We start from the raw sequence: 16,160 nt of genomic DNA on the forward strand, positions 1-16,160 counted from the left end.
GTCTCGCTTACGGTATATGAGGAGGGACAGGGCTATTTAAGCCCTACTGCTATAATATATGGTATTATACAGGTGTGTGAATAGGTAGGCTGTGTGTATGTGTATGTGTATGTGTGTGTGTGTGTGTGTGTGTGTGTGTGTGTTAAACCCTACCTCTGTTGTTAGCCATGCTGCGCTGGAGGATCTGCTCCACCCTCACTGCCATTTCTGACATGTTCTGGGCTATGGCCTGGATCCGCTCCACTAGCCCAATAGGCTGGATCCTAATCATGCAGATCGACACACACACACACACACACACACACACACACACACACACACAGTAAAAGAAGAACAGAACATCTTGAAATATTCCAGCAGCCACCATTTTGTAATAACCTAAATTCTTTTCAAACTGTCTTTTCAAACTGTAATCAAATCCCTTCAAAAGAGGAGCACACTCTACATATATTTTTTGTGCTTACTTCGATCTGATGGTATTTGTTTTTTTTCCCCCACGCTCGACTTTAAGCTTTGAGAAGTAGAAGAAATGCTAATTGTGCAGAACTTGAAGCGTGAAATAGAAAAAGCTTTTAAACACTGACAGACAATTTATTTGTTGAGATAAAAGTGATTCAGCATATTAAAGTGGGTCCCTGGGAGAAATAGCACAATTAGATTGTTAGTACAACTCTCCCACCGCATTTGACCTCTGTGACTTAAAGAGCTATGTTAGCAAAACAATCAAGAAACAGGCTACATGATGCAGAGAGAGATATGAGGAAAGACAGAGTGTGTGTGCCAGAGAGAGAGAGAGAGAGAGAGAGAGAGAGAGAGAGAGAGACGTGTAACAGAGTAACAGCTAAAGTTCTGAAACTTTGTTTTTTCAGTCTCCAAACTCATTTCACCATAGAACCTACAGGCTTTACTAAAACATATTACAACTCTTGTTATTTGAAGTCTCATCAGAAAAAAAGCACTGACCCATTTTGGAGTACAAGCCACGGTTTAAGAAACTGCTTTTCGATGGACAAACACCAAAGCAGTGAGCACGTCTCTTCCAATTTTATTCTTGCAAGGACCAAGGAATGAGGACAGATGTTTGAACGTTTGCTGTAATGTCACAGCAATGTATTGCAGCTGACCGCAATAATGGTAAATGGATTTATGTAATGAATTATGAAAAATTCTTGGGAAAAGAATACCTCAGCCTTGTCTCAGCTAAAAAAAAAAATGAATGGCCCAATGAGCAAAAAATATGACATTTCATGAGTCAGGTTGTTTTCCTTCACGCTTTTAGATCACAAACAACTTTGTCAGGGGCTTTGAGGAGGTACACTGCCTGGATTATAATCCACCATTTTTAGATTTGTCAATGTGCTGTTTGATGTGAAAATATTTAAATTAATTATCTCAACAAACTCTCTTGATATGAAGCAACATTCTGGGTATTTCTATCACTCGTGAGAGTGAAGCTGATAATAATGTGACATATCACTGCAGTCAGTGAGCTGAGAAAAAGATGTGGTGTTCTGAGCTGGATTCAGATTCAGCAGTCAAAACAATTTCGGTTAGGTAGTGTGTGTATGTGTGTATGTGTGTGTGTGTGTGTGTGTGTGTGTGTGTGTGTCAGATGCAAAACAATGTGCCCTGAAGCCAAGTGGTACAGTAGCCGTAACCCCGTCTTCCCTCCTTTAGACCAGCAGGTCAGAGCAAATGCCAATACTACAGAAAGAGATGCAGACAAACACACCGCTGACAATTATGCCGTGGAACGGATGCCTTCACGGGTGCAGACGCACATTCTTGGTCTCATGCAGAAACACCTTATATTTACATTGTCAGGATGCTGCCCAGGAGAGACTCTCACGTATTAAAGAGCAAGAGGCCAGCCTAATTACTTTTTCAACAATATACCAGGTGGCCAAAGTTTTCCCTGCCTGCCGCTCTCATGTTTGTCTCTAGGCTCAATAATGCCCCACAGCCATCCTCGTTTTTAATCACCTGACCACAGCAAAATGAAGCCAAGAGATATTGTCATGAGGATTATTAACACAGTTACTTTGGCTTAAAAAATTATTTGCCCTTTTTTGCTGTAACATTTCAGGTTTAGTCCCTGAGAGGCCAATTAAATCATTGTTAGTCTTAAATGAATAAGAGATTTTGCACTCAGGGCACTTTACAGAGAAAATCCAACTCTAGGAGCACAGTATCACAGTGCAGGTAAATATAATAATACAAACAGTCCTGGCAAGAATACAACAAATATTATCACTTTGCCCTCTGGAAAACAGGAATATTGTTAGGTGGAAGTCATAACTCTCCTGTCATTGGAAATTCTCTGCATTCGGAAGCAGTTATCTATGTTGTGGCCAATGATATTGCTGTATCATGGGAAGTTATTACGTTATTGGCTGCTATGAAGAGGGTTTTCTTGCAGTGGATTTCAGAGGAAACTGTCTGCAGGGTGTGAGGAAACATATAAGGAAGGTGATATGAGAGGCTCTGATGTCCAGGAACAACACGGACAGCGGAGCCAGAAACTGGCATACTGCTGCAAGAGGGAGCTTCTCTTCTCAAACCCTGAGCGGGTGCGAGTATATGAGAAAAGGACTGTTGCCATGGTGACCGCAGAGCACACTACTCTGGGATGGCAGCTTCAACTTGTCCACCAAGAACAGCCCCCCACCCCCACCCAGCTCAGCCCTCTCTTTGCTGACAGTCTGCCTCATTTCTAAAGCTACCCATGGAAAGGCATGAAGTTTACTCTAACAAATATCATCTTCTTAAAACCCGTTTACACAGCAAAGCTCTCTCTTCACAGCACGTGCCCTCTCAGCTGGGATGCACCAGGGCTGTATATTTGGCCCTCTTCTCCCTTTAATACTGAATCTCTCAACTCTTTATGAACTCCCACGTTTTTTCTGTCCATTGCTATGGTGATGGCATTCAACTATATAGGCAACATTTATTTTCCACTCTTCAACCTCCAAGTTGTGGCACAAATCTTTGCACGTCTGGCTGATGCCTACACAGGATTTTCTGCTCATCACCTAAAACTCAACCTTGACACCTTTGAGCCTCTGCTCCTCCATGGCAAATCCTGTCAATTTCAGTACCTTTGTAACACCACTGATATCACTACAGGGACAGGCTGGCAAAAAAACTGGGTTTGCTTTGTTTGATGTGATCCAAGTTCAAGGGGTGGGGGTGTGGGGAGGTCGGGGGGTGGGGTGGCGGGGTGATTCCCTGAAGTATCACTCTTCTAGTGTCTTGTAAACTTTCTGTTTGTTTGTTTTGTTTTAATCCTGACCTTCAGACAGAGATATTGGTATCACTAGACGATATTAAGGAGTCCATTAGTATCAAATATGTAATGCTAGGTTGTCAGCAAGTGATCAAAATTTTGCTCCAAAGTTAGGCAGAATTTTGGCGAGGGAAAATCTGGCGAGCTCAATTTTATTAATGTGTGATCATGTTCATTGTATCAAAATGTATCAAGGGATAAGTGTATAATATCATCCAGGCCCTACTAAATTAACATTAGGACTCAGTTAGCCTAGAACCTAGGTCTTTTAAAACACATGGCTATTCTCGGCCTGCCAAAAGTAGGCCTGTGTTTACAGGATCACAGCAGATTTGCACTCTCATATTTGCCAAGTTGTGACATCTTCCCCAGAGGCTTAAACTCGGCACTTTGTTCAAGTTCTAGTCATTTCTTCACTAGCATCCCGCAATTCCCTAATGATTGTGCAGCCTCAGTGCTATGTGCCCCTGAAATATCCAGGGAAAAAAAAAACATCCATCGCACCATGTTTGTCTTTTTTATTGCAGTACCAGTCTAATTCAAAACCAAAGTGCTGGCCTACAAGGCTACAGCGTGTACTGACTCTTATTTGAAAGCAGGGGCGTAGCCATCATTTCAGAAGTGAGGGGGATGGAATGAAAATGTGCATTTTTTTTTTTTACATTAAAAAATCCACTGGGTTGCTTCACTGTTATTGTGTGAATATATTAACCCTTTGAAGCCCAGAAGATTTAATTTTTTTAAACAATTTTTGGGGATAATTTGCCTGTAATTTAACTATAAATATACTGTATATTAATAATAATTATAAACTGTATAAAAATGTCTGTGTCTTTGTTTCCATGCTTTAACAATTGGCTGGAATTTGTTTGGTCATATTCTGGAGTTAAGTGCTGGGGACAGATGTTAGGGGGACACATCCAGCTCATCCCCCCCGCTCGCTACACCCCTGACTGAAAGAACCGGCTCAGAGTAACACATTCCTAGTTATTTAGAGTAACAGCAACATGCAAGCGGCTGAATGCTGTACCTGTCCAGGGCTGAGCTGAGCTCATCCAGCCTGTGGGAGTCGGTGGTGTTACCCAGTTTAGACAGAGTGTCCATCCTCTTCATGATGACCTCAAGCATATCGCTTATTTTCCTCAATACCCCGCGAGATTCTGGGCCACCTAGCACTGAAAGCACACACGCACACACACACACACACACACACACACACACACACACACACACACACACACACACACACACACGCACGCACAAACACACACAGAAATACAGCCTTGTTAGTACTAGCAAGTCATAGAAATGGTGAGACAATGTGAGGACAGCAGTGTAAGAGAATGTAAAAGAGTGAGCAATAATTACGGACAAATAAGGAGAGCGAGAGGGAGAGAGGGCTGCTCTTTTAAGAACTTTTAAGTGTTTACCATTTTACAGCATGTTAGGTCTCTCTATGCCAAATTACATATCTTATATAACCACTTTTCATTTTATATAAAATATAGCAAAGCAGGCACAAGAAAAACATGCCACAGGTTTTATTTCAAATACAAAAAATTTAGGAACACAGAGCCACCAGCGATTGCATTTTGAATCCATTCCTTCTATGTCCCATTTAACCTTCAGTTTACTTTTAGACATCACTTCATTACAGCTCCTCTGTTCTCGTCCTTCATTACTAATCCAAAAGCTCAGAGGGAGCCGGCATTCCAGCAAAAATAGGAAGAGGCAAATTAGTCTGACAGTGTTGTTTTTTTGCCTTCTCTCTTGGCTCCAATTATTCATGACCTGAGTGGTGGTGAACTAGAGTGAAGCCTTTAGTATACACCTAGTCAATTAAAAAGCCTGTAGCCACACATGCCAAGGTCAAAACAGGTCTTTGATGGCATTGCTTATGTTAAGGTCTCGAGCCTCCACAACGCTTTGTAATTGCAATGAGATTTACACTCAACACTAGCATTATTAATAACAACTGTGTCTGGGTTGAAGGGAGTTCAAAATTACAAAAGGCCTCACACATGCATTTATTGCTAGACAAATACAATAAGCTGGATTTTTAATAATGTCAGGCATGAGGTTTTAAAAAAAAAAATTAACAAGGGAAAACAATGTCAGTCTTGAATGTGAATTTGTGTGCTGCAGCCTTGAGAAAAATAGCAGCTACCGACAACAGCAGCAGCCACAGTTCTTGGGAGCTGTGAGTGAGAGAAAGCCTCCAAGTTCCCTCATCAGTTACATTAGGCTTTAGAAACTATAGCACATAATTTGCAGGCTCACGTCTTCATCTGTCCCCTTTGTCACAAAACTGTTTTACAGAGGAGAGAGAGCGAGCGAGAAATCAAGACTAAATGTTTGATCTTAAACTCCCTGATTTTACAACAACTGATGTGTTTGTGTAGGAGGACTACCTACTTTTCCTGGTCTGAGTGTGTGCGTGTATGCACGCATGTTGAGGAGGTTTAGGAGAGGAGAAAGAGAAACATTTGGCATCAAGAACAAGGCTTAGGAAAGGAAGTAACTAATTCTTTAGCTCCGAAGGTAATTGTATTAGGAAGAACCCAGATATCCCCAAGATCTTTTCCATTATGCCACCTTTATGCTTTTCTTCCGTTGGCTGCGCACTGTTTCCCTCATTTCTGAAACATTTTCAGTCAAACTGGTCTGATGATCCCATGCCCCTATGAATAAATCAACAGCTAGACAACTTTTTTTTTTCTTCTCCATATGCAGATAGAAAGACAGAGAAAAAAGTGGGCTGCCATGTAGCTCTCTAGCTTTACACTGGCAGTTTTACAGTTTTTGGCATGAATGAAGAATTTGGAAGAGGTAAGATACTGCAGGGTACCATATTAACATATCATGCAAGAAAACATTCACTCTGCTCGTTGCTGACTGCCAACTGTCTAAGAAGCATAGTATGTACCAACATCTGAACAAATCCAATGAAAATATCATTCTACCACTCCTATGTGTATATTTCACTTCTTTTTTTTAATTGTCAGGATGTTGGGGGAAATCAATTCATCTGTGGACTTAACAGAAAAGACTGATCCTTCACAGAGAGGCTAAGGATTCAGTACATTTTCCAAGTTTTGAGGATCCACTCTCAGCTGCAGTGTGGCTGCTGCAGCAGACTGAAGCACACCCCTTGGGCTAAAGTGTGGGAAGAAGTACACATATTTCTTCACAATAACGTTCTTCACACACAATGTGCTCATAAATCACCATTACCGAGACCTAACACCCTTCCTACACAGTACATTTTTAGAACCGAGCTTTATATATGTTTGCAATCAACTGTTCATCAGGCTTCTTTTTGCTCTTGTTTCTTTGGTGCTCCCTTGGGACACTAGCTAATGTGTTTTTCCTAGGCAGAGTCCCGTGTGCTGACAGTGCTGTAGCAGGAGCTGATAGCATCTATGTGCTAATGTGGGGCTTCCTCTGTGTCATTCCTCATCTGCTGGTTTAATAAAGAGCCCATTTAACATCAGCTAATCTCCTTTAACGACTCCATTTCAGAGGTGTCACAGCACAATCGATTTCATGAACAAATTCCAATTAGTTCACCATTTGTACTGTAGCTCGCTGCATGCAGAGCAAAGCACAGTCTGCCATAAACAACTGCCCCGCAAGGGACTCACTGGCTTTGCATGGCCTTACACAGCTATCACATCAAATGACAATGTTTTACTACACCATGCTTCCAAAATCTCAGTACTGAAGTGAACAAAGAATGATACAACATCATCTAGAAAATCCATACACTAAGACTTACACTATTTTTATTGCTAGAGATAATCAACAATGATGCTTATGACTGACAGATCATTGTTACTCAGTGTAGTCACATAGTCATTTTATAGACGAATGGCTGCTGGCAAACTAAGCTCAACTTTGAGGCATTTCCAGGGATCCTGCACCTCAGCCTGTCAAAATGTGTCCAGCAGTGAACATGAAGTCAGAGTCAAGCAAAAAGAGGTGCTGGTAGGTTGATGAGACAAAAAAAAGTTTCATGTAATTAGGCTAACTACATTGCTGCTGTTTGTCATTGATCAATCTGCTTATGGTTTGTTTAGCTATGGATTTTCAATGCTGAATTCACAGAGCTGTATGACGTGTGTGGATTGAACGTCTCTGTTGTCCTCTATTTATCACTCATGCATGGATAGATTTTACTCAAACCATGAGACAGAGAAGCAAATCTTTCAGAAGTACAGGTGGGACACTATCTTTTTGAAGAGTGTATATTTAAATATTGATATTTATCATTTGATTCATGTGGGGCCACATAAAAAAAAATGTTCAAAAAGGGTAAATGACCCTGAAAAAGTAATATCCAAGCTTCACGAAAATGTCATCTAAAATCGATTTTAAAGCGTAGTGCACAGACAAGAATGCTAATCCTCCATTCCTGTCTGAAGGCAGTAACCCAAACAGACTGCAAGCACAACAAAGCAGGGTGGACAAATCATGACCATATGCCAATCTACACACCACGACTGTGCCTTTGATAGAGTGGTACTGGCACTACATCTCATTACCACTTCCCCCGTGCAGTGTGTGGATTTAGTCTGACACGCTGTGGCACTGTCACAGGGGGAAGCTCCCTGCATGGTTTCTCACTACTCTGGACTAATCGTACCACCACCAGCTCCAATATCCAGATGATGTATTTATTACCGGGATGAAAAAAAAAACTCTTATTTGTTAAACAGCAGGTGCATGTTTGGACAGATAAAATGATTTCATTATTTCCTTGTGATACAAAAGTAATACTTGCCACCAGTGTTTCGGTGAATGTGAGACAGAGAGCAAAATGCATTTGTGCTTGTGTGTGTCTGCATGTGTTTGTGCGACAGGCGGCATTTGCAGGTAGGGGGTGAGGGGAAGCTAAAGGACCATTTCTGAGGCAAAGAGTGCAGATATTTAATTCAAATGCTGCCACAGTTGGAAACAACTTCTAATTCAGTCCTTTGCAAAGCACTGCATCCATAAGAAGCTCATTTCAATAGCTGGCTCAGGTGTGATGCAGGTGTGGAGCAGAGTGTGCTGGTGGAAGAGTTTTATTTAAAAATGCCTGTTGGGTAATTCAGTTTCCAATGTTTACTTATCTACATCAAGCTAAACCTAAACTTTAAACAGCCATCTGTGCCTGCATTCAATTAAATTAAATTCAAACAACTTTATTAATCCCAGGGGCAATTGTATGGAGCAGCATGTACATAAAACATAAAATACATAAATAAAACAGTGACATATATGCATATGCATTGCAATGCAGTGCAGCCCTCTATACCTGTGCATTCCTTCATAATACGATACTGAGCAGACATGCCTGCACATAGTTTTACTCAATAGTAGATAACCTTCATCCCCTACCTGTGTCATAGCACATACACATGTATCACACACAGATTAGTCTGGCTCTATAGTAGGCCAGCGAGGCAGTTTGTTGTAGCAGAAGGGATGAAACTTCTGCCAAAGTGAGCTCTTCACCATTTCAGAGTCCTGTATCTAGAACTAATTGTGAATTGAAGGGGTGATTGGAGTCATTCACTATTGTGAGCGCAAGGCGTGTGATGTCTGTCGTTAATGACTGAGAGGTTGGGTGTCGGGCAGTGGGTGATTTTGGAGGCAGCATGGTTAGTTTGTTTTTGTTTCAGATGGTCAGCATGGTACAGAGACAGAAGGAAAAGTGCAGCAGCATGGGCCGGATGTTGCTTTTGTAAAGCAACAACTGAAAGTGCTCTGAGCTTGCGGATAATGCGGAGTCCCTGTTGGGATTGTGTTTATGGACATAAGCGATGTGTTGATCAAAAATGCATTTGTTGTCTAAAGTGAGTCCAAGATATGTGACATTGCTGATCTGTTCTAATGTCTTGCTGTTGATGGAGGTGGGGCTCAGGCCAGAGAGGGGTGTGTAGGTAGGTAGCTGTCAGTTCCCCATTGTGTGTGATGAGAAATGGTGTTTTGATAGGCTGTGATGAGTTAGTCAATCAGTCGATGCAGCATGATAGTGGCATCAGTGTATTTGTAGTATGTGGTGGAGGGTGAAGGACTGATGCAGTCATTTATGTGAAGAGTGAAAAGGAAGGGACCGGTGACACTGCCCTGAGGGACTCCAGTGTTGGTGATGGCTGACGATGTTGCTGTGCCTATTCTTACAGCCTGTGGTCTCTTGCTGAGGAAGCTGTGGACCCAGTGGATGAGGAGTGAAGGTTTGCTGAGGTGGACACATTTTTTTAATCATGTGGTGGTGTTGAACTATTTTAAAGTCGATGAAGAGAACTGAAGTGAAGTTGGTGATTCCAGATGTTGGAGGATGCTGCATGTCAAACTGTGTAAAGTATGTTGGTGGTGGGGGTCTGTGATTGTGAAAAAATCTTAAATTGATTCATTAACAGTTAGCGTTCTTACTTTTGAAAGCTTGTTTTGTGTTCATGTTGATAAACTCCTGCTCCAGTCTGCCCTTATGTTTGAGTTTGACCTTGATAATGTCGTTCTTATACTTTCAGTTAATTGTTTCAAGTGAGGCAGTCTCTGTGCTGAAATTCCCTCTGCTTTTCTTTCAGGGTATATCTGCTATAGGAGATGATACAGGCCTTGGAGTTCGGACATTTTCTAAAAATTCTTGTGGGTATGATGGTGGTGATGCAAAACTTGATATAGTCAGTGACAAGTGATGCGCTGTTATTTAGACCTCCTTGAAAAATGTCCCAGTCTGTGCATACCAGTGAGGCTTGTAATTGTGTTATGGCATCCTCCGACCTTTGGGTGGCGCAGTGGATTTGGGGCTTGATGCATTTCAGCCCGAATACCCGAACACTGACACATCTGTAATGTTGCCATTGTCATAACATAAAGTCCAAAATGTTATCTTGTCTGCAGTTGTTGAAGTATAAGTGGCACAGTATAGAATTCATTCATTCAACTGTCATTCAGCAAGTTTAATATTTATTTGAAATATTATTTTATTTTAAAAAATGTTGATAAGAATGTTATTGTGTAGCCTTAATAAATGCAGCACTGCAAGCATGGTCTAAAATCCACAAGCAGTCAGGAAGAAAACCCAGCATGAGAAACAGCAGCATCTTTCACAAATCAACATTTTCTCATGGGACACAATTCTGACCGTGCCTGGAAGCTTTTCAAAACATCTGTCTTTGACAGTCACAAGGAGGCAAGTGCTCTGCTGAAAATATGTCTTTGTCAATGCTGAAATGTAGAACTGACAATGAAAACCTTCGGTTTAACCCTGCCTGGACTGGCAAATACTTATTTTACTGCCATCTCCAAACACCAAACCAATGTGTTTAAATTAGAATGAGAGTGATGCTGGAGAATAAGAATATAATATTCAGAGGCACACATCGAGAAATACCAACTTTACATACAATTTAGAAAAGAAAAAAAAGTTTTAAAAAGGCTGCTTAAAATGTTCTGGCCCATCTACATTCCCTTTTAGCCTATGCCTCTGAATATATTAAAAGAAAGAAAGAAAGAAAGAAAGAAAGAAAGAAAGAAAGAAAGAAAGAAATGAAAAATGGTCAAAAAGAAAAATAGATGAATAGAATTAATGTTGAGATTTGAAATAAAAATGAAATAACACAAGATTTTAAAAGAGAGAGAGAGGGAATCACAGAAATTTCTTCAGGTTTCACTTGAGACTGTCAACCTATAGTCTAACCTATATCCATTACCTGCTACTGTAGAGTAGCAGTTTGTGTAAGACTGTTGCCCTTACACTGATGACCACACCACTGTTGTCCAGTGGTGTAGACAAGAGCCGCAAATAACTCTGAACTGAAATAGAGCTGACATCATAAGGACAAAAGGTGGGTCACTGGTGAGGGCCAACATGATTATTTCTCTTTTCTGTTTCATAAGAAATATTTTAATTGTCTAAAATCCTGAATGCACTGCACCATCAGTTTTCATATAGTAGAAATGGCCATAACTTTAATTCTAGGCATGCAGCAAGAGGTTATTTTTCACTTCCTGTCTCAAAAATAAATGCAAGGCAACGTGCAGCTGTGCACAGAGAAATAAAAATATGGAATGGTCTGCCATTGGACATTACACATTTAACAAGCAAAAATGGTTTTAGAGTTTGTTTGTTTGTTTGTTTTTTTAAAAAATACCTAATGGCTCAGAATGCCAGCCTCACTTTCAGCTACATAATATGACACTAAATGACCATTAACGAGGAACTTTTTTTTTTTTTTGGTAATTTTATTTTCTTAGTCACTGCTGTTTTTGGTGGTACTATATTATTTTTGACCGGTAGCAAATGTTTTACTGATTATATGTTGATCATTTCCTGATAGTGTGGGTACTTTGTCATGGTTAGAATTATAATTAATAATTGAAATATTTATTGTTGGTGATTCATTGTTTTGTTTGTTTGTTTTTAATAGTGGTTATATAATTGTTTTGCATTGTGATGTAATGTTTACCTGTGTGGACTCCAGGAAGAGTAGCTCGGCAGTGACTAATGGGAATCCAAATAAATACAAAAATAAATAAATATTGATGAGTCTGAAAGAGCATTGCAAGATGATTCAACATGAACTCATTAAAGGATACATTCGGTATTTTTCAACCCAGGCTGTATCAAAAATACCCATCAGTGACACCCATACATAGCACAACCTCACCACTACAGCTTTAGTGGTAGGAGACCAAGTTAAATCTCAGGAATGAATGAATGAATGAACGCTCATGGAAAGAGAAGCTCTGAGTTTTCCTCAACCAATGAAAAGAGCAGCCATTTTCCCAAACTGGCACTGTGACATATTGACATACATTTTTTTTTTTTTTTTGGTTTGTTTGTTTGTGCCTTCGCCCTATGTGCGCTGGGATTGGCTCCAGCACCCCCCCGCGACCCTAGTGAGGATAAGTGGTTTAGAAGATGAATGAATGAATGTTTGTTTGTTTGTTTTAAAAAGGACCATTTTAATGTTTTTTGAGGCTGAAAGTGACTGTCAGATTGTGTTGAAGTCATTAAAGCTTAGCAATAATGTTCATTTTGTCCACATTGTATCAGCATTTTAATACGGCACGGGTTGAAAAATGACAACCCTATCTTTTAAGAGAGCATTATTTTCTACTATTCTTAGGTGGCAATCTTGTGTCCAAGGTCAAGTTTTGGTTCTAAATTTGAGAATCATTTAAACTGGATCAAGAGATACACATTGTCTAGTAAAAGATGAAACGGCAAAATCTCCTCATGTTCTTATGTTTCTTTTACCTTTAGCTCCATAAATTCTGACAAGAGCAACCGTAGTTTCAACATCAGATAGTTTATATTTCAGTAAAACCACTGATTGCAGCAGTGCTATAAAGGCAAGGTGTTGCGTGCAACACATATTTAGAAATTCGTTCTCCTTCGCATCGGCACCTGAGGGCCATGGCAGCCGAATAATTAAACTTGTCGTCCTGCACTCCACCATTTATGTGTTGGTCTAGTTTCCTAGGAGCTCGGGGTCAGACCTCTCCATTTCACCTGTCACAAGGATAGATTCATACTTCAATTAGTGCTCCTCGCCCCTCCCTCTCTCCCTCCCTCTCACACACACACACACACACACACACACACACACACACACACACACACACGTAGAGCCAAACCACTTCCTCTGCTTTCACTCCTAATCCAAATATTCATTACAGAAAAGGCTGATTGAGATTGAGTTGCTCTCTTCTCTTTGGCACCCATGGGGGAGCTGCCAGATCCAGAACTTATTAGAGCAGACAACCTCTGTCACTTATCCTCTCTGCAGCCCCAGCCCCTTATTGTGCCTGACAGCCTGGAAAAAAGGGAAACTATTAGTACTATTTTTTTTTTCCTATCTGTGCTTCTCCGTAGCTTCAATTAAAACCTAAATCTTTGAGTCTTTCTTCAGTTATCTCTAATCTCCTTTATCCTTCCCTCAGCCACGCCACAGTCTACAGGCAAATACAAACATCCTGAGTAAGAAGGATGAGGGTGATGTTTGGTTATTCAGATATGTATTGATGCACTGCTGAGCTTTTGCTTTTATTGATTTAAACACAGTACAGATGTAAACCACACTGTCATGCAGTGTTTCATACATGGATGCGACTGTATTTCCAGTGAAAATAGAAAATTACACCTGCCAGCTACGTAAGAAATGGCTGACTCAGGCACACAATACACAGTCTGCTGATTTAGCGTCCGTATTAAAAGCATACGCTGTTCCATTCCAATTCATAAACACACTAAAACACATGAGTGTGCTGTTGCAGTGTTGCAGTGTGCAGCAATTTGCCAGGAGAGGAGGCTGATACTCTTAAGCACTCGCTGCTCAGTTTGTGCAGAACCATGAAAATATGATGAGCATCTGCATAAACATATTCCCTGTTTTTCAAATCAGAATGCCTTGCATGCATGAAAAAAAAAACAGAATAGGAAAAATGCTACCTAGACAAAGACTTTGAGTGAACTTCATGACCCACTTTACGGCTCTTTCTGCATCACTGACAGTGTTTTATCAAGAATATTTATGCTCCAAATCATGGCTGTGTGAGAGAGGGCCGAGGACGGCTCTGAACAGAATCAACCATGAAATCAATCAGCGAACACGCCATGTCACTGTCATGACTGCACGGCGACGTAGCACAGCACATCTCTGCATTACTTACTTGTAGTTAGATGCGTATGGATGTACCTGCATACATCCTCACTTAGGTACAAGTAACATTGTTTAAATATGATAGCTAACTTGTAGAAACAACTGCCACCACAAATGTACCACTGTACCTCCTTTCCTCTCTCTCTGTGGGGATAATTGAATCCACTGAAAGCTCTGAATTCTCTACACTAAGAACTACATTGAACACTTATTTCTCAATAATCCAAGCTACACAAAAATATTTTTTGTTATTGATGCAATCAAACAGAACAGGTTTGCAATAAAGAAACTGACTTGTGAGCAAAATTATTAACGCTGCAATCAAAAAGCATTTTATTGCAAGTAAAAAAAATTTGTGATTGAAATGCGAAACAAAGACTGAAAAGCTTGAATTGAAAAGCTTTGTTTGTGAATCCAAAAGTTTTGCTTGCTGTTGAGCTGAATTAAGTGGGTGGGACGTCCACTGAAAGAGGTGAGACACGTCTGTCCATTGGTCAGTCTCAACAGCTTGACGACATCCAGGTATGTAACAGCATAGCGCCACTTTCTGGATAGGAGTGTGGATCAGAACGGCTACTATAGCCTGTGTTTAAATTGCAACTGTGGATTCACAAACTAAACATTTGGATTCACATGTTAATCACAATTCATTTTGCTTGCAATAAACCATTTGTTGATTGCAGTGTGGATAGTTGTGCTCTCAAATGTATTTTTTGATTCTGTTTGCACAATAAGAAACAAAAAACACTACATACCGAACAATAGTCAGCTTTGGAAATTGTAATATAAGGTGTCAACCTTGCCAAAAATGAATGAGTAACAAAAATACTAAATTTGAAAAATATAATGCTCAGTGCTTAATATGCTGGATGAAGGAATTTTGCTTCTACCTTTAATCGTTTTAGATCACCCTTAGCTTTATATACCTGACAAATATGCGTTTTCAAATCAAAGATGCTGGCGGCTCATCCCACACCAGGACACAGAAAAACCAACAACTGAATCTTGTCAGGCGTCACTACCCATCGTGGCTGGCAAAACAACAGTCAATAAAATACCCATCACCATTTCACAATCCAAGAAAAAAAAATTTCTGGTCTCTCTACTACATGACAGCAGCTCGTGAAAGAGCAGTCATTTTTAATTCACACCTCTCTTTTGTTGGGGCCCAGTGTCATGCAGTCACCCGCAGAACCATCTTTAGCGCCTCTTAGCCACAGGTGAAATTTCATCATTATAAAAGATAATTTCTTTGATTCAGAACATCCAGACATTGTGGAAAAGAGCACCTTTATTTTGGGCAGATTAGTTAACTCATTTTTTATTCAATGAAGTTCTGACAGTTTATAATTCTCATAGACCTGCAAAATGCCACATCTCCAGTGCGAGTAGTGTCATAAAAATCTCGCTTTTATGCAGCAGGTAGTGAAGATCGCTCAGCCATGAAATAAAACACCTTCCACTGTCCATCAGTCTGTCAAAAGACTGTCGAGACTAGGATGTGGAACATAATGCACCTGATGTACTGTTACTCCACTCAGTGATGGAGAAAAACTATGAGCTTCAGTGGCTCAGACACCAAACAATGCATGGTTACTTTGTCATTCTTGCCAATTCAAATATACTCTATTCCCTATGCAATAAATAGCAAGCCACATAGCCAAAATGTTAGAAGGAAAAATGCAGGAGGTTAGAGTTCATGAATTATTAACAAGTAACGAGTAATGCCTTCATTTAGAGATGCAATGGTTTGTATGTCTGTTGCCACACATTTCCATTTTAACCCGATTAAAGCCTGAACTATGAAAAAAATTGGCAGAAAATTCAAATTTTTTGAAATTTAGTCCTATAACAAAATGTAAAAAAAAAAAAAAAAAAAAAAAAAAAAAAAAAAAAAGATTTTTCAAAAAATATGTCTTTATACGATTTTTCTGTTGTATCATATATGACAGTACTTGAAGTGCCAATGGTATGGTACAACAGTATTTTGGTCAAGTATTGATTAAACTGAAAATGGAATGTGTTAACTGATAACATGCATCATATATGATACAAATGACTTCATAGGGTTAAAATCATTTAGAAGATAACAGGTGAGAGAAACCGGTGAGTAATGGAGCATGCAGGTATAGAGAGCATATTCACCTTGAGCCATTTGTACATTCTCACACTGACTGGGGTAACGCTTGACTGAATCTCCTTCTATTTCCCTACTT

At 40.0% G+C, this 16,160-nt stretch overlaps 1 protein-coding gene across 2 annotated transcripts in view; it reads right to left on the reverse strand.

Moving 5' to 3' along the window:
* Positions 1 to 16,160, reverse strand: part of mgat5b (alpha-1,6-mannosylglycoprotein 6-beta-N-acetylglucosaminyltransferase B) — a 65,026-nt gene that overhangs the window by 41,072 nt on the left and 7,794 nt on the right. For both annotated transcript variants that reach the window (XM_030059096.1, XM_030059097.1), the window contains exons 3-4: positions 4,317 to 4,461; positions 154 to 263 (exon numbers count right to left, since the gene is read on the reverse strand). In XM_030059096.1, coding sequence (XP_029914956.1) covers positions 154 to 263; positions 4,317 to 4,461 — 255 coding nt within the window. The remainder of the gene's footprint in view (positions 1 to 153; positions 264 to 4,316; positions 4,462 to 16,160) is intronic.

This window comes from Myripristis murdjan, chromosome 8 (genome assembly GCF_902150065.1).
Source record: "Myripristis murdjan chromosome 8, fMyrMur1.1, whole genome shotgun sequence".
Taxonomy (NCBI): domain Eukaryota; kingdom Metazoa; phylum Chordata; class Actinopteri; order Holocentriformes; family Holocentridae; genus Myripristis; species Myripristis murdjan.